The 21,733-nt window shown below is 42.9% G+C and overlaps 1 protein-coding gene across 10 annotated transcripts in view; it reads left to right on the plus strand.

The window, feature by feature from the left end:
• The window catches only part of Meis2 (Meis homeobox 2), a 215,658-nt gene that overhangs the window by 51,455 nt on the left and 142,470 nt on the right, over positions 1 to 21,733 (plus strand). For all 10 annotated transcript variants that reach the window (XM_023703216.1, XM_004643110.2, XM_004643106.2 and 7 more), the window contains one exon: positions 11,198 to 11,343. In XM_023703216.1, the coding sequence (XP_023558984.1) occupies positions 11,198 to 11,343 (146 nt within the window). The remainder of the gene's footprint in view (positions 1 to 11,197; positions 11,344 to 21,733) is intronic.

Below are 21,733 nucleotides of genomic sequence, written 5' to 3' on the forward strand. Positions count from 1 at the left end.
TCTAAAAAAATTTATTATTGGCTGCTAGGTAATATTTTGTTTAATAATATACTATTTTGAAAGAGACAGTGAGATATAAAATTCTATAGTTAATGATAAAATGAGAATATTATTATCAGTGTATTCTACAACATACTCCTTTGATACAGTTAATACATCCTTGGGAACCAGATAATTGCATTCTAATTTTAACATAAAATGCTTAAGATATACTTTATATTAATGGACTTGTGTGGAAGAAATACTTTTTGTGACTATAAGGGCCATATCTTCTCTTTTAAGACCTGTTGAATCAGAGATGTTAGCCAGCTATCTTTACTAGAACACTTCACAATGCTAAATATAGTCCACTTCAGTTAAATATGGATATTTTTAAAAAGAAAATCCCAGTTAGACTGCAACAGAAGGACATTTTGTGTGACAATATTTTGCATGATTAAAAATTTAAACAGAATAACAGCTATTTATATTTACAGTTACAAGAGTAATTACTAAAGCAGACAAAATACTTAGAGCATAATTTAATAATGTTTTCCTTTAGCAAAGGTGCCAAAATTGTTATTTGCATAATTTTCACAATTTGTACTGAAACATAACTAAAGGAAATTGGGAAGCCATTTCTCCCAACCACCTTTTTCCTTCTGCAGGAGATGTGGGAAAGAGATTTATATAACATAATAACTCATTTTTCTATAATTTTCCATAAACAACATGACCCTGGTATTGATTCATTGGGTGAAAGAGCCGTGTTCCATTCATACTTTCTCTTTTGGGGCCTTTATTTCAGTGGCCAGCCTGAGCCCAACTTCCAGGCTCCTAATTATAACATTTACTGGTTCAAAGATTAACCTCCTGAAAGGGCATTCTGGACTGTTGGTAACTTGATCAGCTTGGTCTTCCCTGGGTCTCTTTCTCCCTCTGATTCTTTGTATCGCAGGAGGGAGATGATGGTATCTGGCACATTCCTAGGATGACTGGAAGATAGCAGCCTTCTGTGTTTGGGGCTGAAAGCCTGTGAACTCTGTTAGCTGAAATGCCACTCTGGGGGAGTGAACAGAACATTAAAAAAGCTTTAGCTGTAGGTAGTGCAGTGCAAGTACAGTCAAATTTGAGAGCTGGGACTCGAGTGGACATTTGTCCCTGCTTTCTACCTTAATAAAACCCGAGTGTTAACTGTGGAAAAGGGCATTTGAGAGATCGCTAAAAATGAATCATTAGAGTGCCCAGAAGAGCTTTATTATGATGTACTGTGAATAACTTCAGAACACACTCTGTACTTTTATGTGTGCTTATCAGGTAACCCAGTAACAAGTACATTCTCTTATCCTGCACCGCAGAGACTAGGCAATCTGCTGAATTACAGTGGCAGAGGAATAGATTTTTCTACTGGATTCATTTGGTCAGTATCCTTTGGAGAATTTGTGGGCTACAGAAAGAATAGCTATCATTTAAGATACTTAAAGATTCATAAGATACACACACACACACACACACACACACACACACATATAGTTCAAAGGAGGATGAATGAAATATATATGTGTGTGCAAACTAGAATAACCCAAAAAAATGAAGAACAGGCTAAGAGTCTTGCAAGCTTTCATTCACTTCTGCTTTTAAGGATTAGAGTGTTCCAGTCAATAAACAAAGCCATTTTATGGCTCCTAACGGGTAAATTGAGGGGACGGATTTGGTCAAGGACCAGTATGAGGATGTTTCTGTTCAACAGTTAACAGGATTCAACATGATATGGAAAATACAGGCGTGCAAAACTATACTACGGCACTCACGTTGCCAGCTAAAGCCTAAAAACACAGCCACATTTACATATGTGTCCATCTGTCTGTTTTTACACTTTATTTTTCCAACCAGTGGGTGAGTAGTTTTCATCCAAGCTGCAGTCTGAATTTTTTTTTCTTCCTCCACCACTTTCCATTATATCATATAGATGCATATTTTAAAGTGCGTGTTATTTGTCTCTGGACGCACATTTGCACAGCCTTGGCTGGGTTTCCCTCCTCTTCTGGAAGGTTAGCCCATCTCTACAGGCCCGTCCGCTCTGCAGCCGTGCGCTGCAGCCAGGCTGTCTGGGGCTCACTCGGTGAGTGGTTTGGCACCTTCTTCTGCACCCCCCCCCCCACCATGGTAGGCCCGGAGGACGCTGGCCCAGCCATAGTCCAGGGCGGTGGGTGAGAATGAAAGTGCTTTTGGTCTCTTCAGTGGAGAGCCTGCGTAAATCCTGTGTAAATAGAGGGAGGATGACAAAGAATGAGCCCCTGCAGCTCAGAGCATTTGGAGCCATTTGAGGCTGAATTTGCTAAATGCTGCTTATACCGCCTGAAAAGTTGAAGAGAAAGGAGAATAAAATCCCTTCTTTTTTTTCTCTTTCTGCTTGTACCCCGGGGGGAGGGTGTTCAGGACCAGGAAGCCTGAGGTAAGCCGATGAAGACTTGTTTTTTTTTTTTTTTTTTTTCAGTGCTCTTTTGAGTGTGCAAAAGGTGGCCTGGGTCACTGTCCTCTCTTTAATGTTGGAAAACCCACACAGTCAGTAAATGTTGCATGTAAACGGAAGCTTTCGTCTCTGCTGCTCCCCTCCGTGCTCAGGGGCTAAGAGGGAGTCACTTGGAAAATCACAGAAAAATTTCACTTTAACATGTCCAGACAGTTAAGCACAGCAGGAGAGTAAAAGAGATCAGTAATTAGCAGGTCTTACTGCTGCCCCTCAGTCTCCCTAGGTTTCTGGGTCTACAGCCTCCCCCACCCCAACTGTTCTGAGGTGAAAAGATATTGCTTGTGGAAAAAATTTACTTTGTCAGTCGTTCTTGGAAAGCAAGTTTTGCAAGGCTGCATTCTGCAGCAGGAGCAGGCAGAGGCTTCTGTGTTTTCTCTTTTGCCTTGGAGATCTTGGTGCTCCTGCCTTCCATCCCCCCCTCGTTTGTCCCTCCCTCCCTCCATCCCTCTTCCCCCCATCTGTCCCTCCCTCCCTCTTTCCCTTATTCCCTTCCTTCCTCTTTTCATTCTCTCTCCCCCTTTCCCTCTACCTTCACTTTCCCTCTTCCTCTCCCACTCCCCCATTCTTTGTTTCTCCACAGTACTGGGTGTTGAATACAGCGCTTCCACACTGGGCTACATCCTCAGACCTTTTCTGTTTTGCATTCTGAAACAGGATCACACCAGCCACCATGTTGCCCAGGCTGGGTGTGAGCTAGCACTCTGCCTACCTCAGTTTCACCTGGTGCTGTTGTTGTAGGCCTGAGCCACTGCCCGCCTAGTCCCTGGTGAAAGTTTCTCAAGGGGATACATCAGTAAACCAGACCAAGGGACTCCCTAGCATCCACTGCAAGAAAGTATCCTTTGACTCCTAATACATGTTTTTTGTCCATTTTTCCAAGTACTACCCAGAGCCTTATGAGAAAAGACAATGAGATAAAACCAGCTCACAAGTGCAGTATGCTGCTGCCCGTGGTGATGGTGTACGTGGGTGGTGGGTAGCTGCCCGTGGCGATGGTGTACGTGGGTGGTGGGTAGCTGCCTGTGGCGATGGTGTACGTGGGTGGTGGGTAGCTCCACGTTTCCGGGCTCTCTGGCGGTTTTGTGTGGAATAGGACAGCGTAGAGGTGGCACACTGCTTTCCCAGTCAGTACAGAACCCAAGTCTTGCATTCCTGGAGGAGGACATACATCTTTGTGGAAGTAAAGCACTGAGTGTAGTGCGACGCGGTACCACAGGGCAGCGAGAATGGGGACAGGAAGCCCAAGGCTCGCTGACCAAGAGCCAGGCTGCTTTCTTCACATGCTCTTTCTTCAGAGCAGGTTACAGTGTTCACAGGTCCAAACAAGGCACCCCGAGGCTCTAGCTACCCCTTTTCTTTACTCTAATGACATTTGAATATTGGCTCTATGTCCAGGATTGGGACGAGAAGTGATTAAGACACAGGTCCTGCCTTGGAAAAGGTCACAAACAGACAAACTAGTGAACAGATAAGTTGAAAACAGAAAAGCAAGTACGATGGACGTGAGAAGAAAATGCTGAAGAAATGCAGTGCGCTGATGCTGTTCATGAGAACGAGGCCAGGCTTTAGCAGGAGCTTCCTTTCAGTGGGTTCTGAATATTGAATAGGAGTTGGCAAAGAAGAGTGGCGAAGGCAAACATTTTTACATGAAGAGAAGGGGTGTTCTCAGCAGAAAGGGCTAGAGGTGTGGAATCTGAAAGCTCCTTTGACTCAAAAGTCTTTAAATTCAGCAGATACTTCCATTTCAAAATCATATTTAGGTTTTAGATTCACAGGGAAAAAATGACTTTATAGATGGTGGTTATTCTTATCTGCAGAAATACACTTTGGCTTCATTCTTGGTTGGTATGTATTTTTATATGTACTTTCATCTAATATTTCTTTGGAACATAAATGTGAATACATTGGGCTTCTCTTGGGCTCTGTTTCCTTAGAGGCAAGGGCTTAGAATCTCACTTCACTTTTGTCTTGTTCTCCTAGCAGTTTTTGGGAGAGGAGAAAGGTAGGGGTGTATGTGTGTGTGTGTGTGTGTGTGTGTGTGTGCGTGTGTGTACTTTAAAGGGCACAAATACCACTCTGCCACTTCGGTGTCATGTGCCGTGAGTTACTTGACTTCTTTGAGGCTCAGTTTTCTCATCTGTAAAATGAAATCAATAAAGTGGCTCCTTCATTTATTCTAAAAACTAAATAAGGGTGGGAACGTCGCCAAGGGCGGCGCCAGCGTGGTGGTGGTGGTGATGATGATGATGAAAGCCACAGCAGGTACTGACGGTGGAGAGGTGGCGTCATGCCTGTTCTTGAGACACAGAACTGATGTTGAAAGTGCTTATTTAACATTATGTAGGGACCTTCTAGGACACCTAGACACTGGTGTGTGAGATCATGGGCATAAATATTCCCTTCACCTACAGATATTTCAACAAACGTATGTAATGCAATTTAATACACGCAGGCTTATAATCATATACAACATGTGTAAGTATCTGTATATTCATGGCTGTGCTAAATTTCTAGAAGTGGATTTTTCAAGGATACTGATATTTATGTATCAGTGGATTTATTTATTTATTTATTTATTTATTTAGAGACAGGGTCTTGTTAGGCAGTTTAGGCTGGCTTTAAACTCATTATGTAGCCCAGGCTGGACTCCAACTCATGATGATCCTCCTGCCTCAACCTCCTGAGTTCTGGGATCACAGGCCTGCTGCACCACGCCTGGCTCTGAATTAGTGAATTTAAACTGTACAAAATAAAAATAATAATGAATATAATGAGCTTCCATTACTCAAAAGAAAAGAGGCTCTTTGTTCTGTATAAACTATTATTTATTTAACATAGTTTTTTACAAATGAACTTAACTATCAAAATTGATCCAGAATGAGAAGTGATGATTTAAAGCCATGCCATTAGCTTTCCCAAAGGAGGTACAAATGTTGTTCACCAAAATAAATTTGCTTTGTTCTACCTACTTCTCTAAATGTGTCTAGTTTTAGATGGTTGTTATTTGGCCAGATGCCATGCACCAATATCTGGAACATCCTGTTTCAGAAAGTGAGTTGGAAGGAGGATGTGTCATTTCACTTGTGGTTCTGTGAAGTACTGAATAGTGTGCACAGTGATGACATCAAAGCCCAACTGGTCTTGACTGTGTGGACAGGCAGGACTCAAATTTGTCAGGTCTCAAGGCTCTCAGGTCAGCCTGCCTCTGTCCACATCAGGGTCTCCACTTGGACCACGATAAGCCACTTGTAAAAGCCCTGACTCTCAAAGACTTTTGCCCTGCTGCCTGTCTCAAGCCCTTGTGGCCCTGGCTGACTCTGGGAGAAAAATATTTGCATTTCTAGTTGAAGCCAACCTGAGCCAGTTTTAGTTCAGTCTTAGGCTTTTGGTCCCTATGTGACTCTCTTCTCTTCCCTCAGACCTTTTCCTGTAGAATTAGACATTGTTTGTGTCTGTCATGGACAGCAGGGCTCAGATGAGGTCATGCCGTGGGGAGGAAAAGCTCATTTCTAGTGTTCACATGCAAGCCCATAGTGGGAGGCTGGACCTGCAGTGGCCATGCCTGGCTCCTGTTCATCCTCTGGGGTCTTGTGCAAGGACTTGACTCCTGGCCTTGGTTTCTCCATGGGAAATGTTTGAGCTTTAAGGGGATGGGGTAAGTGGTAAGCAATGGACTGAGACCATCTTGGTTGTCTCCTTGTGTTCCTGATGGGAAAAGGGGAAAGAGAAGGCCATGGCCCTGTGATATCACACTGATGCTAGCAGAGCATCACTGTTCTTATCATTTCTTTACTTCAAACCATGCAACTGATGTCTAAAATAGAAACAGATTTTTGGCTACAGGGAATAAGACAGTAGATCAGTGATAAGAAGACACAGTCCTTTTGCCAGAGTAGTTTTTTTTTTTTTTTTTAAACCAGGGATTGAACTCAGGCCCTTGCACTTGCCAGGCAAGTGCTTATTCTACTGAGCCATTTCCCTGGCCCCCAGAGTAGTGTTTAATGACCAAGAATTTTATGGAAGGGAATTTCTGCTTTGGGACACTCTTGTAGTGTGCTTTTGTCCTCCCTGATTCACTGAATACACAGCTATGAATATAGATTTTCCCCTACACCCTGATGCCCGTGGTGTCCCAGGACTTAGCGTGCTGCCACTAGACCATCTTAGCATTGCTCTTTAGCTTGGTGTGGGCTAGAGTGCTCTGCTCTGAGCACCATCTGCTTAGCTATGGAAAATATGTGTGCTTTCCTCGAGAGCATGGGTGTAAATCCAGTTAAAGATGCTCTCAAAATACTTCTCAGTCTTAAAGTAGGAGGAGGATGCAGAGATTAGATCCTTCAGGCCTTCAGACAACACTGAGGGAGAGCAGACTAAGGGGGAGCCTGTAATGATGCAGCAGACATCCTCCAGTGGAAGTGGGGATCAGAGCATCTCAGCTGATGCTCTAAAAGTGAGAGCAATTGTTCTACAGCTTCTTGGGTCTGTGTGACCTGTAGCCCCAGAAGCCTACGATAATAAGCTCTGTGAAGGTGTGTACTGCACAGGCTTTCCTGTTGTGGATGAGGCCTGGGCTGGCCTGTCGTCCCTCATTTTGCTCACTAGCCCTGTTTCTGAGATGAAGGTTGAATTTTAACTTCCTGAGGTTGTCCTGAGGTTGTGTCTGATTTCAAGTTAGGTCATCTAGTTGGTTGGCTTCCAATAGCTAGTTAAAGAACCTGCACTGGGCTGCTTGTCTAGGCAAATTTAAGGAACTTGTTAGAAATACAAATTCCTAGTCTCTGCCCAAGGATATTTTGATTCAGTGGGTTTGGACTGAGGCCGTGGGCCCTGTGTCTTTAACAATCTCCCTTGATCATTTAATCTATTTCCAAATTCATCTTTCCACAGGCCTTGAGTATTGCTTCTCATGGTTGCATGCTTTGTGTTCCAGTAATGTACATGTTTGGAGTATTTTACCCAAAACTTAGACTGTGCCCTTGGTCATAGTATGAACAGCCTTTTAAAGTAGGCATGCTCAGGTTTTAGTTTCTCGTCCTCAGAGTTGGCAGTGCTGGTGGAATGGCCTGTGGTCCAGCCAACAGTGCTGTGGGCACCGAGAGTTCAAAGCAGCACATGTTTAGAAACTACTGTGTACACAGGTGCCCCCCCCCACCTCTCCTGAGGAGTGGCTGTTAGTTGCTGGAGTAGGACCATGGTGGCCTGGTATGAGGACTGCCAAGAAGGGAAGAGGGCCCTTGAACAATGTCAATTCAGTCATCCATGCAGTCAACGGTGAGTGCAAGTCTCCCTCATCAGGCATGGAGTCTTGGGATAGAAAGATAAACAAGAAACGGTCCTTTTTCTTGAGCATTCCACAGTTTTGAATTCTAACTTCCAATCCTGCCATTAGTCTTTGAGCCTCCTTTGGCACACGCGCCTGTGCTCCTTGTCTACGCACCCTTCTAGCACATGACTCACCTGGCACACATGCCTCATACCACAAGCCTCCAAGTAAGACAACAATACTCACTTTAACAGTTCTTAATTCTCACATCATTTGCAAAATTTTATGATAGGTGGCAGAACACGCAGTTACCTTTCAAAAATTTTCTTTATGCTGTTGTTAGTGCTGTGTGCTGGAGTTGGTTCACAGTCCAGTGGAGGGGGAAACAATGGTATTTATTGTTGGCTTGGGGAGTGGAAAATTCTTTTTATAGAGGTATGAACACTAACGTTAAAGTCTTCTGTCTAGTATCTATATCTAGTTATCAGTACAAATCCAGACACATTTTTGCGTATAATTCTTTGTTACATGGGATCTGAATTCAAATATTTTACAACATTTATGTAGCATGGACTGCTGTACATTAAAATTCATGTAATGCTCCTGTTTCTTCAGTTTAAGTCAGTCATCAAAGGATGCTCGAGCTAGCTATATTTTTCTTGAGCTAAATATAGTGAATCATATATTTTGAAGGCGTTATCAGCCCTCTTTGCTTTTAAACAGGAGAAAATACACCATGGAAATGCTGTCTCTTTCATTTCTAAGGTCACTGATGGGGTTAAAAAGGCAAATGCCTTTTTTCATTGAACTTCCTTCAATTAAGCCATTAACCTTTTTAAATAAGTGTATTCAAAAATCTATCAAAAAAGCTAAATGAGATTTTAACAAAATCCTGACAATTTCAGCTTAAACATATACACAGAAACCATATGTGCTTAAGAAGAAGTATATACACACAGGCATTGTTTACAGAGTGTGTTTTTATATTTGGAAGACACTGAAGGAAGAGTTATTCCATACATACATTATCTGAAATGTACATTCAGATAGCCCACATAGAGTTGTGCATTGAGAGGAAAGATATCTCTATCTGTGAGAGGCAGACAGACAGACTGACTGACTTCAAACTTGCACTTGCGCTGTGGATTTTTTTCCTTTTCCTCGGTTCTGGGTGCTGCTTTTCAAAATCGCCTCAGGCTGCAGAGCAGCACCTCAGATCCCCAAGGCCTGCTGGCTGGCTGCTAATAGCCACTCTCCATCTGTGTCGCATGAACAGCTGATGAGATCGCCTCAGTGTCTGTATTTTGGAGAGCACATCCACCCAGGTTAAAGTGCTGGGGTTGCCAAGGAGCAGTCAGAAGCCATTAGTGTGGGTGAGAATTTGCCTTGCAGCAGTTCCTTGGCATGGTGGAAAGCTGTGCACGTGTCCCTGCATGAGTGTGTGTGTGTGTGCCTGTGTGTGCCTGTGTGTGTGTATGTGTGTGTGTGTTACACTGTAGGCAACCCCTGGTGCACATGGGTGTGCAGGAAGTGTAGACAGATGAAGAAAAGATTATAGACCCAGTATCAAAAAGTTAAATGCCTTTGTTTCCCTGTCCACTGATTCGTTGTTTGAATATTTGGGTCTCTCTCTCTCTCTCTCTCTCTCTCTCTCTCTCTCTCTCTCTCTCTCTCTCCCTCGGCATAACAGAAGGCAAAGAAAAAGAGAACAGCAACTTCAGGGTCATGCTCTAGTGTTTGGGCAGATGGAAGCGAGCTGCTTTGCCTTGGGGCAGGGTGGTTGTAATGAAGTGGCCTGTCAGTCTGTAAATAGTGAGGGTCATCTCTTCCATGTGATGGAGGGTATCGCATTGCAGTGAAAATGGAAATGTCAATAAAATTAATCTGCCAGCTCTTTGCTGTGGTTTTTCTGCTTCTCTGGTCAAAGAAGGTTGAGGGTTTTGTTTTGTTTTTTTTTTCCTGGCAAGAAAGGAAAAGAACAGGTACAGGGAAGCCCACAGAGCAGACCCAGAAGTTAGGAGGCCAGCGACCCAATGGGCAGGAAGTCATGCTGTAGCACAGTCCCACCCGGGGAAGAGGGAGCGGGTCTGGGAAAGAGCTGGTGGATGTGCTGCATTCCTGGGGAAGCTACAGAGCATCCAGCTCAGGCTACATTGAGCACAGAGTTTATTGTTTTAGGCTTTCTTAGACAAGGTTTTTACTTAGCATGGGATTTATGGCATTTACTGCTAATGAATGTCTATTCTTAAATTACAAAAACCCCCATCTCAGTGCAATTCCCAGATGTTCTTCCAGGACCCCAGCTTCTTAAACACCAGCAGGGAGCATAAACTCTCCACTTCTCTGTTTTCCTCTTTCGTGTGGCTCCAGGCTAATGATGTGCAAGGAAAACACAGCCATCTATAAAGCCCCAGTGCTGTCCCCGTATTCTTCATTTATTTTGCATTTGATTATGCCACAAGTCGGATCTTGTTTCTTTCCTTTTTTTAAAGTTATTAGTTCAAATATTAATGTAGGGATGTGGCATATATTGCTGGTCTTGATTGATGCCTTCCCAAAAACAGGAAGACGTGCTCGTATGAATTTTAAGAAAGTAGGGGTCCTGCAATGCCTTGCCAGAAGAGTTTTTCAGATACATAATTTAGATGCCCTCCAGGCAGGCTTTCAAGGCATTTTTGCTGGAGGGCAAGAAAAAATAACTATGACTGTTAAAAGTAAATGATTTTTGCTAATGCACAATTAATGCCAGAGAAAAGCACAGAAGAGAAAGATGTTGATAGAAACTTCTGATTAAGTGAGTGCCCTACCTTGATGTGAACACCCCCCACACACACACACACATGATAATGATCATTGGTCCAGAGAGTTAAAAGTTTCCATGGCATGCAAATGCTGAGTGCAGGGTCATAGAAGAAGTATGTGAATGTGTGTGCACAGGAGGTGACAGAATCCAGGAGGGGCTGAGCAGGCAGTGCGTTATGTGCAATCAACAGTGACACAGTTACTGTCACCTATGCAGGCAGCCTAGGATATATAGACTACAGAACATTTAACTTGATTATCCTACAGTATGTGTGCACTATGGGCAGGGGGACGAATTGCCACCGAATGGGTTTCTGATGGCGGTTTTCCCACATTGGATTCCATAATTGACAAAGAGCTACAGCACTGTGTCATGGACACAATTATAATTGAATTAATGATATGGGCAAGTGTGAGACACACAAAATTAACATTTGAAGAGGCCTGGTTTAATTTTGTCTTTTACATATTTGTGTCTCCAATTATACTTTAATGAAAGAGCATATACCCGCTTAATGGATTTCTTTCAACAAGCTTCGCGGAGCCCGTCATTAGCTGCACGGGTGTTGTTGGCACTGTTGTCCTGTTTGCTCTAATGCGTCTTCCCTTCTTCTTGCCAGGGGACGGCTTAGACAACAGCGTGGCGTCACCTGGTACAGGTGATGATGATGACCCAGACAAAGACAAAAAACGCCAGAAGAAAAGAGGCATTTTCCCCAAAGTAGCAACAAATATCATGAGAGCCTGGCTCTTCCAGCATCTCACAGTAAGTCAAGATGAACGAGAAACAAAGTTCTTATTTGCTAAGTTCTCCTAGTCAGTTAGACGGTCTCCTTCAGATTAGAAACAACAATAACAAGGTACTTGTTTTCTTTCTTGAAAGTTGATGGCCAGTAGAGCAGATGAGGGTCTGTCGGCTGTTACCACCCCAAAAGGGCAGAGAAAGTCCAGGCCTGCCCAGGACCTTACTGAGAAGGGCCTAGGACCTAAGCAGAATGTCTAAGGAGACTTATTTTTTATGCTGAAAGGTATGAGAGCAATTTCAGATAATGCAACCTCAAGCAAAGGACGTTTCTGTAAGGAGCTCACAGATCGTAAACACTGCAGATTACACAATTAACAAAGGCTGTCGCCTCCAAGAGGCAGAGATGCCTCTTGCCACATGCGTGCTCCAGCACAGAGCGTTGCATCCGATGCTGCTTCCCTCCTGAAGCAGTTTGCAAGCATGCCATGTGTTCCCATGCCAAATAAAGAAGGTCGTGGGCGCTAGAAAGTCTTTGTTTATAAAATGGAAATTAAAGATTATTTTTCACCCGTTCAAGTCCATTGTCTTAAAAGTTAACCATGTTCACTTCTGGTAAGGGGTTAGTGATGTGCAGCATTTATAAAGTAACAATTCATCTTTATCCTCCTTTATGCACCTGTTTTTATGTGTCAGTATATACTGTTGACTTTAAGACTCTTATGAAAAAAAAATGACAATATATTTTACAGAGAAACTGGGTGTATTTTTTACTGTCCACTTGCATATTCTGGGAAAATGGTAGGAATTTCAGAGGGTGTTTCTTGCCATGATATTGTTTTCAGGCCATTCTCTTTAGGCGAAGGCTTTAAAAATAGTGACATGTTGGAAGCTGAAGGTCTTCTTTGATTATCCAACTTGTGTGTCGCCATGCTGAATGACATTAGTTACAGTGTCATGAGTCCAGGACAAGGTTCCACTTTTATTTATGGTGGTGGCTGCAGACCTGCTCTTCTCATAAAGCTCCAAAGGCCAAAGGGTGGAGCGGTGGTGGGCAGGGCAAAGTGATAGATTCACATTCCTAAATCGGCCATCTTAATGTAAGGACATTAGTAGCAAACTAAGGTGTATCGATTGGCCCGCGGTGTCAGGATTAGCTGGGGGGATGGCAAGGCGGCTGTGGTGGTGGTTATTCTTGCCTAGGAGCTATGGCCATTGCAAAGGTCAGGGCCCTGCACCGACTCGGCTCAGAGGAATTAGACAGAACATGCGGTCTCTGGGCTGATTACTTAACCAAAGACAAAATAATGAGTCCTAAGCAAATACTGACTAATTGAAAGGGCTGTAAATCCATTACATATTGGTCAGGGATAATCACGAGTATTTAATCACTTTTATCTATTCAGGAGCACTGAAGCCGCAACAGCAAAGCCCTGAACCTTGCCATGTGGTTATTATTCTCATCATTATCAAAATTACTTCACAGCTGTTCTCTGCTACATCACCTCAGCTGGAGATTTACTAACCTGTAAAATGTTTTTAATTTGGAAGTCGAGTGAGTGTGAGGGGAGGGCTTCCTCATTTTTACCCCGAGGTTTGTTTAGTTAGAGTAGCAAGTAGGAAACACAGGGTAGCTGTGGAGCAGACGAGCTGCCTCTCTGCCCAGCTCACCTTGCTTGGGCTTCGTCCTCTGTCTTCTCTCCTGCTTGGCTTTTCCTGGTTGAAAATAAAGTCCCCAACATTTGCTTCCTAAGCAGACATCTGTCTGTGTTTTTAGCGTCTCTCTCAGCAAAAGCCATGCTGCAGAATAAGTAGCACCTTGGAGAATGTAGCTGCTCTGTTTCCAGATGCACAAAGTGCATTTCAGAAAGGGAAGTGGCTAGCTGAAGGTCAGACTGAGCTTAAGACCTAAGCCTTTGAGTCGTGGAGTTGGTATCTTCCATAGCATTAGGACCTTTGCTAAAATCTTTATTATCTTTGGTAGTTGCATAGAAATCTCAGAGCCTCTGCCATCAGTGCTCTCAGTCGTCCAGGACTTGGAGAGTACAAAAAAAGCCAAGCGTTTAGTTTAAAGCTCCCTGCACCTCCAGCCTTTCTGGATAGAGCAGGCTTCCTGTCTCTGTTCTATGAGTAGGCTGTCATGTGAACCGTTCAGGAGTCCTTGCTGGACTTCTTGACATCAAGGTGCCTTGCCTATGGTCTCCCTGTCCAGGACTGTGTCACCTGCACAGTGGCGACGGGCTGAGAGCTGTGGCTGGCCAATGGTTCCTGGGCCCCTGTGGATCTTCTGTACCACAAACCAACTGTAAGAATTTGTCTACACCCCAGAAGAGTTTTCATACAGTTAGGCATACATCAGGGCTCTGTGCAGACATCTCTGCTCAACTAAAATGTGTATTGTATGGCTGGTTAGGGAGAGAGTGCTCAAGTAATCCGAGCCCAGGAGTTGGGAAGCCTGCATTTCAAGTTCAGTTTTCCTCTGCACTGGCAGGCAATCAAACCCATTAAGTTCTTTGGGCATTTCTGCTCCCCGTTCTTCAAATCATAGGGATGCATCACCACATCTATAAACTTCTTTCTCATGCTTCTCTCTTTTGGTTCTGTTCAGGGACATTAGTCAGAGAAATGGTCAGTCCTGCCTCATGGTGGTTCTTTCCCTCTCCTTCCTCCTTTCATTTACTTCCCACCAAGTGCCTTATTTTTCTCCTGTCGGTCGCCTTTTTTTTACAACCTGACCCTTTCGTTCCTTTCCCTGCTGGCTTTGTCTCCCCTCCTCCCTGCTCTCCTCTACCTTTTCTGCACTGCCTGCGTCTTAAGGAAATCCTCCCAGCCTTCCAGCCTTCTCTTTGAAACCGCTTTCTCTCTGCACCCACTCTCCCCACCATGGCAGAGAAGAGGCTCAGTAACTTTGATGAGGACAGTCGGTCCTGTAACACTTCTGCTTTCCAATCTTTAATGAGCTGAAAGATTTACTCGGCTATAATTCTGAGCTTAGAAACCAAGAATACAGACCCCTAACTAGCGACATGTTAATTTAGTCTTCTTTTCTTCCATGTACTAACAGGCACGAGGAAGTCCTTGGAAATAGAGATGCCCCAGTATATTTTTCTGTCATTTAATTAATTTCAACTTTCAAAGTGAAATGTTGGCTCAAGTTCCCTGAAAATAGGTGTAGTCTAAATTATTATTTCATGTAAATTTCTTTACAAGTGCATGACTCAATGTGCATTCCTCCATTATTAGTCTCTTTAACATTATTTCAATCTGGTTTGCTCCCTTTTGTATAATATGACCTGTTCTTGTATTACAATAATCCCCGATGTACCCTTTTTTCTTTCATTCTTTTTTTTTTAAAAAAAGAAGCTAATTGAATTATCTCATTATTTTAATTTGTTAAGCAAATGTATTTTGCATCTCAGGATGTGTTCTTAAAGAAGGGGGCTGTGAAGGCTTTGCCCCCTGAATAGGCCATTGGCCCATTTTGACATTCATGCATTCATTAACTAGCAGAACATAAAAGAACTCTGGTTGTATTTTTTTTTTCCAAACACCCAACCAGCATGGAGCAACTTTTTCCAATAAGCCACAGGGGTCTCTCTACATATGTTCTCAACTGCAAGCTATTGTCACCTATTCTGAATACCTCAAAAGGCCCAGAGAGGGAAAAAGCCCACCTCAACAAAGGCCAACTGTAGCAATTGTTAAGTCTTAGTCTCAATATGACAAAAATCATTAACCTTCGGTTTTCTTAGAAGAACAAATTCCACTTCAACTGTAGCAGTTAAAACAATCTCTCAGATTCCTACATACAACCAACTTTAGGGGACAAGGTAACAAATTTGTTGATAAGTTATTATATTGAAGTAAATACTTAAATTAATTCCAAAGGGGAATTTTGAAAGCTAAGCTATTTGATGAAGTTTCCATATTGAGAATCGAGCACTTTGAATTTTCTTAACTATAGTTAAATACTTACTTTCTAGCTTTGACTACCTATTTCCAAAATATCCTTCTAAAATTCCCTCTCAAAAGTCTGATGATATTAATGAAATAAATCCATAGTTTTTGCAATAAATGCAGCTAGTAAAAACGTTGTACATACTATTACCTTCTTCCACTGGTCGATGGTTCTGCGAGGCTTCTTGGGCTAAAGAATTTAGAGAAGACTGAAGAAAGAATCTGTTGGAAATGTGTGTGCTTTTGCTGGAAAGTATCCAACAGCAAAAAAGAGAAAAGATTAAAAAAAAAAAAACCTAGGGAAATCCTAGGCAAGTACAGTCCTTTCACTAACACATAGAGATTATGATATCATAAAAGTAAACCTGCCACTACAACTGTTTTCATTTGACTTCGAGGAGAATTAACAGAAGAAACAGTGAGCAAGAGTGCCCAGGCTGACAGCTCATTTATAGCCGCAACACACTCCTCCATGTCATGAAGGCCACAGTGGCTCAGGCAGGCTCTTGGTGGGCACCTCCATGTGCCATCTCCTAGAGTTGGCCTTGCTATGCTGCCAGGAGTGCACTAGACCAAGAAGAGAAGCAGGGATCCCTTCCACACGAGACCTTAAAAGACTCTGAAGCCACAGAGATGAAACTCACACTGAGATGTGGGCTTTTCTTTTTCAGAGACATGTTATACTGGATCAGAAGAAGGCTTTACTTTAGTGTGATATAGTATCATAGATCTTTCCAGAAACTGTAGGTTTGGCTCAAGAACACTATTCTTGGTCCTTGGAAAGCTGTTTTGGCCCCTACCTGTGGATGTAGGAGAGAGGTGAAGCCTGTGGCTCAGTGTGTGCTTCTGTCACGACGCCTTGCTTATTAGACTGCATTTGATGGGATTTGATAGGATTTGGTATAGACCTGGGTTTGTTAATAAAAATAGGTGTTAATGGACATTGGCCTACAGAGGCAGTGCACCCGAGTGGGTGATAGCACAGCCGTGTACTCTGTCAGAAGAGTGGGTTTCTCTTCTCTGGTGGCTTTGAGGCCTGGTGACTGTAAACTTATGCATATCACGCTTGTTATTGTACTGTCTGTGCATGCACACATGCATGTGCACAGGTGTGCACACACGCAACAGGCAGAGACCGAGAGGCTTTTGCTCGTTAGTTAGTTCTCTTTATTTTATTTTGGGCAGATCAAAGTGGCTTCTTTTCTTGAAGGAGGGAGTACTGTGTCTTGGTTTAGAGCTCGACGTCTGGAATGTGCAACCTGGGTCATTTTTTCTTATGACACTGCCCTTCTGAGCCTTTCTTTCTTTCTTTTTTTTTTTTTTTTCGGAACTGGGAATTGAACTCAGGCCCTTGAGCTTGCCAGGGAAGCGCTTATTCTACTGGGCTGTCTCCCCAGCCCCTGTCCCTTTCCATACCTGAAGGATGGGACCATTTCAATCCTCCTAGTAAGATTATTAGATTAAATCAGATTCTATAAAGTACTAAGTCCCCTGCCTCATTCTTATAATACTTATTTATTAAACATTAACTATGATTCTTAGTTTAATTTTGTTTGGGGGCTTAGTGGGATTCAAATTCAGGAGCACTCTACACTGAACCCTAGTCCCTCTTATTTTTTGAGATAGGGTTTTGCTAAATTGTCCAGGCAGGGCTTGAATTTACGATGCTCTTGCTTCAGGCTCCCTCATTGTTGTGATGATAGGAGTGCACTACCTGCCTTACTAGCTTAATGTAGTTGAGTGGATAGCTGGAGGCTCTGACCAGTGCACTTGGGCATCCATATTATCAGAGAGAGACGACAGAGACAGAGAGAGTTGTGGGCCAATGGAAGGCCATGGTGAGCCTCTCAGGATGGGTTGGAGGTCAAAGAAGATACTGACTATGGGATAGTTCAGAATGTCTCTGTGGACCCATTTCATGTGGTTCTAGGCATTCTAGTTTCACAGAACATAGACTTCCTTGCTTTCTCAGAGCAAGGAAGCCTAGACTCTGCTAGACTACGACATGATTTTTTTTTTTTTTTCCCGGAACCGGGGATTAAACTCAGGCCCTTCCGCTTGCCAGGGAAGCACTTATTCCACTGAGCCATCTCCCCAGCCCCATGACATGATTTGTTAAGTGGGTCACCATGTGTGAGATCGGAAAACTTGGGTTTGAGCTCACTCACCTGTGATAAATTATTCAGCTTTTCTGAACCTCATTCCTACCTTGAGAATGCAGATAGTAAATATGCGACCCAATTCACTGGCAGGGTGGCTCGAAAGGTGCACTGCGTTTATAAACTCCAACCAACTGCACAAATGTCAAGGGTTTTGATTGTACAGTTGCTTTTCTGTTTTTGACCACTAGCAGTTCCCAGGATCAGTGAGGATAGATATTTAGAGCTGCTCGTGGTGCTCATCTTTGTTCCAGTTTCTCCACTTATTTCCAAAAGTGTATTCATAAAGATAGTGTCATGATTTCTGGCCTTTGACATCTTTTTAAGAACCTTGGGTAGTTACTTAGATCAGCATTTTGTGAATATTTGTTATTTGTACCTGGATATTAGTGCTTTCATGATTCTCTGATGGACCTGCCACACTTAATACTAGTAGTTGTGAGCCAAGTTAATGCCCAGCCTGAAGTATTGGCCTTCCTTGTTCTGTGAGAGATGAGCCAGCCTTTGCCCCATTCAGAGATGCAAATGTGCTCTGGATGTGAGCGAAGGAGCAAGCGAGGCGCTGGGCCCACATGGCAGTGGGTGTGCAGGGCAAACAGCTGGCCGGCCAGCCGGAGAGTTGTTCCCGCAAACATGCTGTGCAGTGAGGCTGCCCTCGCCTTAGCCTTTGCTTTTTTAATTTTTTTTTTATTTTTTTCATACCAGAAGAAAACATCTGTGAGTTATTTGAGTGGAACCTTACACTGGAGATTGCCTGAATTGGTGTCATCTCTGTTGAATTTTAGGAAATGATGTCACAATGCATTAAATAACAATGCTGGGTGATTTATTTTTCTCATGGACATGCTCTCCTAAGCATTCCTCTTCTCTTGCAGTGTTTCCAATTAACTGTGAGCTTTAGTGTCCGTTCTGTTGCATAATGATTTTGAAGGGTAGGGGCAGGAGATTGGGGTGGCAAGGACAGCCATTTCAGAGGTTGCCGGGGCCCAGATGTGATGGGTGTCCGCCAAACCCTTATTGGGAGAGGAAGGTGCTGGGCCCAGACTGTGGGTCCAGATCTCCAGTGGCTCTATAGCAGTGTTGGTTGGTTTTAATGAACGTCTGGAAAAGGAAGCCTGAGTGTTCTGTGGCTGGCTGGCCAGAAAACCTCTAGAAAATTTTAATAACGACCTGTAGTACTGTAGCTTCTGCCTTTATCAAAGTTTCTGCTCACTCCCTTCTTTAGTGAAGAATAGAAGACATAAGTCAATTCTGTGGGCCATCTGTCGTCGTTTTTACAATTTCTGAAATTAAAGAGACAGGCCAAAAATTTAATGTTCAGTTGAGTCTTAGAAACTCATCTTGAAGAACAACAAATGCAACTGAATTGACTCTGTCTGTCTTAGGTGGGGTTAGGCTTTTTCTTGTGGTCCTAATTGGGTGTTCGAACAAGGGCTTCTGCATGGTCTGGACTCCTGGGTTTGGGATGCAGCAGCAGCTTTTGTCCCCATGGTTGCAAATCACATGGAACCAAAGTCACATTACAGTGGGAGCACAGTGGCTTTTCATGATGGGGATTGAGATGCAGGGGTCTCCCTGATGTTAAAACATTTCAAGAAAAATGACAAGACTATTTCAAAATACATCAGGCAATCCCATTGACAAAGGAGCGAAATAAGAATAACTGCCTTAATGAGAAGCTACTAAATGACAGGCTTCTTTTTTTTTTTTTTTTTTTTGGCCCAGTACTGGGGATTGAACCCACATCCTTCCCACTGAGCTACATCCCCATGCCATTTTCTTTTGACACAGCATCTTGCTGAGTCACTAAATTGCCCAGGCTGGACTTGAGCTTGCAGTCTTCCTACCTCAGCCTCCCAAATAACTGGGATTACAACACATGACGCTGTACCCAGCCTGACAGATGTTTTATAGACATCAGTAGCTGATAGGCAGAGCACAGTTGATTTTCAGGGCATTGCAGCACTGCTGTGCCACATCGCAATGGTGGATGTGTGGTATTATACATTCATGCAAACGCACAGCATGGGCACCATCAAGAGTGAGCCCCACTGTAGAGTGTGGGCTCCGAGTGGTAGCAGGATGTTGCTGTCAGTCCAGGGACTGTGCTGCGTGCCCCACTCTAGTGATGCTGATGGAGGGGTGCGCCTGGAGCTGTGTGCATGTGCAGGAAGCATGTATATGGGGAATCTTTGTTTTTTCCTCCGAATTTTTCTGTGAAGCTAAAATTAGTCTATTTTTAAAAAATAAGTAATTCAGCAAGAAGATTGAAGAATGAAATGCTCATTAAATTACCATCAAAAAGAAACTAAAATAATTATTAGCTCAAAGTTTAGCACCCAACCTCATAAAATATCACTTGAAGAATAATTGTTTCAAAATACGGTAATGCATTCAGCGATTGGGAATTGAGGGCCCTTGAATAAAGGAAAGTAGAAGGCATGTGCATATCTGAATATTCAGCTATTTAAAAACTCTAAGAATGGAGTACCATTAAATGCTGTTTAGTGAAATGCCTGAATATTCATTCAAATCATAGGAAAATTAAAGCCCAAATGGACTGGCTTAGGAGAACAGTGACTGTCTCCCAGATTTGGTACAAGACAGCATTGGAGGCTGGTGAGATGACTTAGTGGTCTAGAGCACCTACTTAGAACAAGCTTAGCAAAGCACAGGGACTGCGGTTCAATCCCCCAGCACCACATGCCAGCCAGCCCCGCCCCCTGGTGGGCTGAGCTGGCCACATGCGCGCGCGCGCGCACACACACACACACACACACACAAATAAATAAATAAATAAGTAAAAAAAAAAAAGACAGCATTGGAAAGTTCAGGATGTATTCTGCCTTCAGCGTATTCCTGCCCAGGTCTCAGAGAACTCCTGGAAATGTCCTGCTTTCTGTGCATTGTAATCTGTTTTTGCAATTTGGAACAGATTATAAAGTGTAAAGATTATATCTAGCCCACTGCTCCTGCTAAGAAACAGAGATTTGGGTAGGAAGTGTTAGACTGGTGGAATGGAGTTTGCCTTATCACATGTATGTGGTGCGTGCCACTGTCTACACTGACTGGGAGCAGTTGTTTACAGTTTGCAGAGTAACCACTGGCACCGCTTAAAGGTATATTATCCTCTTAAAACGCAATAGTAATGCCATTTCTGTGCTTTTCCATTTGCTATTCTATTTTGAACTTCGTATTCCCAAATGTGCCCAAACTAATTTAAATAGTTTTTTATCTAATAGTGGATAATTGTCAAGTCACACTCTAAGGGCAGATAATTTTTCTTAAACTTTAGGTGTACTTCTTGGTTATGATAGAAAACATGAATATTCGTTGAATCTAACTTTAATATCTCTACACACACACAAAAATTAGAACAGAAGAGATTATAATTGTGGGACTCCAGGATATTGGATGAAAAGATATTATCATCTGGTTATTCTAAACATTATAGAAAATGTACATGAGTCTGTGGCCAACCCTCATCTAATATCTCCCAATTTACTGATACCTAACTTCTGTAACTTGGCCAGATAAAGCTTTCTCTTGTGAACTCCCTACTCCAAAGCTTGCTTCCAATCTTCATTTTGATCTCTCAGGATCACGTTGTAACAGAATGTCTACATTTCTTTATTTTTATTTATGTGTCATTCCCAGTCACAAATATCTCAGGATTAATTTTGGCTTGAAAAAAATGTAGCAACTTCATATTTTCATAATTGAGGAAGAAATAGTCTCATGATTTTGTTCAAAGTACTACAAAAAATGACTTCCCAGAAAATGCAGAGTGCCCCCATCAGAAACTGATAGTAAACTATACTGTACTGTGCTGGAAGTGGTGCTATATTGATCTTTTAAAGAAAATGGGTTTTATCAATAGAAGAATTGAGCGCTGGATTGTTCCCTGTGGGTTTGGTGAAGTGGTAGAACTTTCCATAAAAGCAGTCTTATTTTTTCCCCATGGAGAAAAGTTACAGGCTCCATTTCACTATCTCAGGACACCTGCAGGCAGCCCATGAGTTGTTACACTTGTTTTAAACTGTTTCACAGAAAACTGGGGGTAAAAGGTGGTGGAAAGCATGGGAATATGGGGTCATTATTAGCTAATTATAGGCTCAGCGTTTGCATTTGTTTCTGCAAAGCCCTAGTTGAGGCCTGTATTGTAAACTCTTACTGATTACTTGATGGCTTCTTGTTTGATAACCACCCCTCTATGACTTAATCTCGAAGCTCTTACGCCCCCTGATGAACTGCATCAGCGACTATGTGCCCAAGTGTCTACATGGAAAGGTTTAATA

This window comes from Octodon degus, unplaced genomic scaffold (assembly GCF_000260255.1).
Source record: "Octodon degus isolate 3935 unplaced genomic scaffold, OctDeg1.0 scaffold00166, whole genome shotgun sequence".
Classification (NCBI taxonomy): Eukaryota; Metazoa; Chordata; class Mammalia; order Rodentia; family Octodontidae; genus Octodon; species Octodon degus.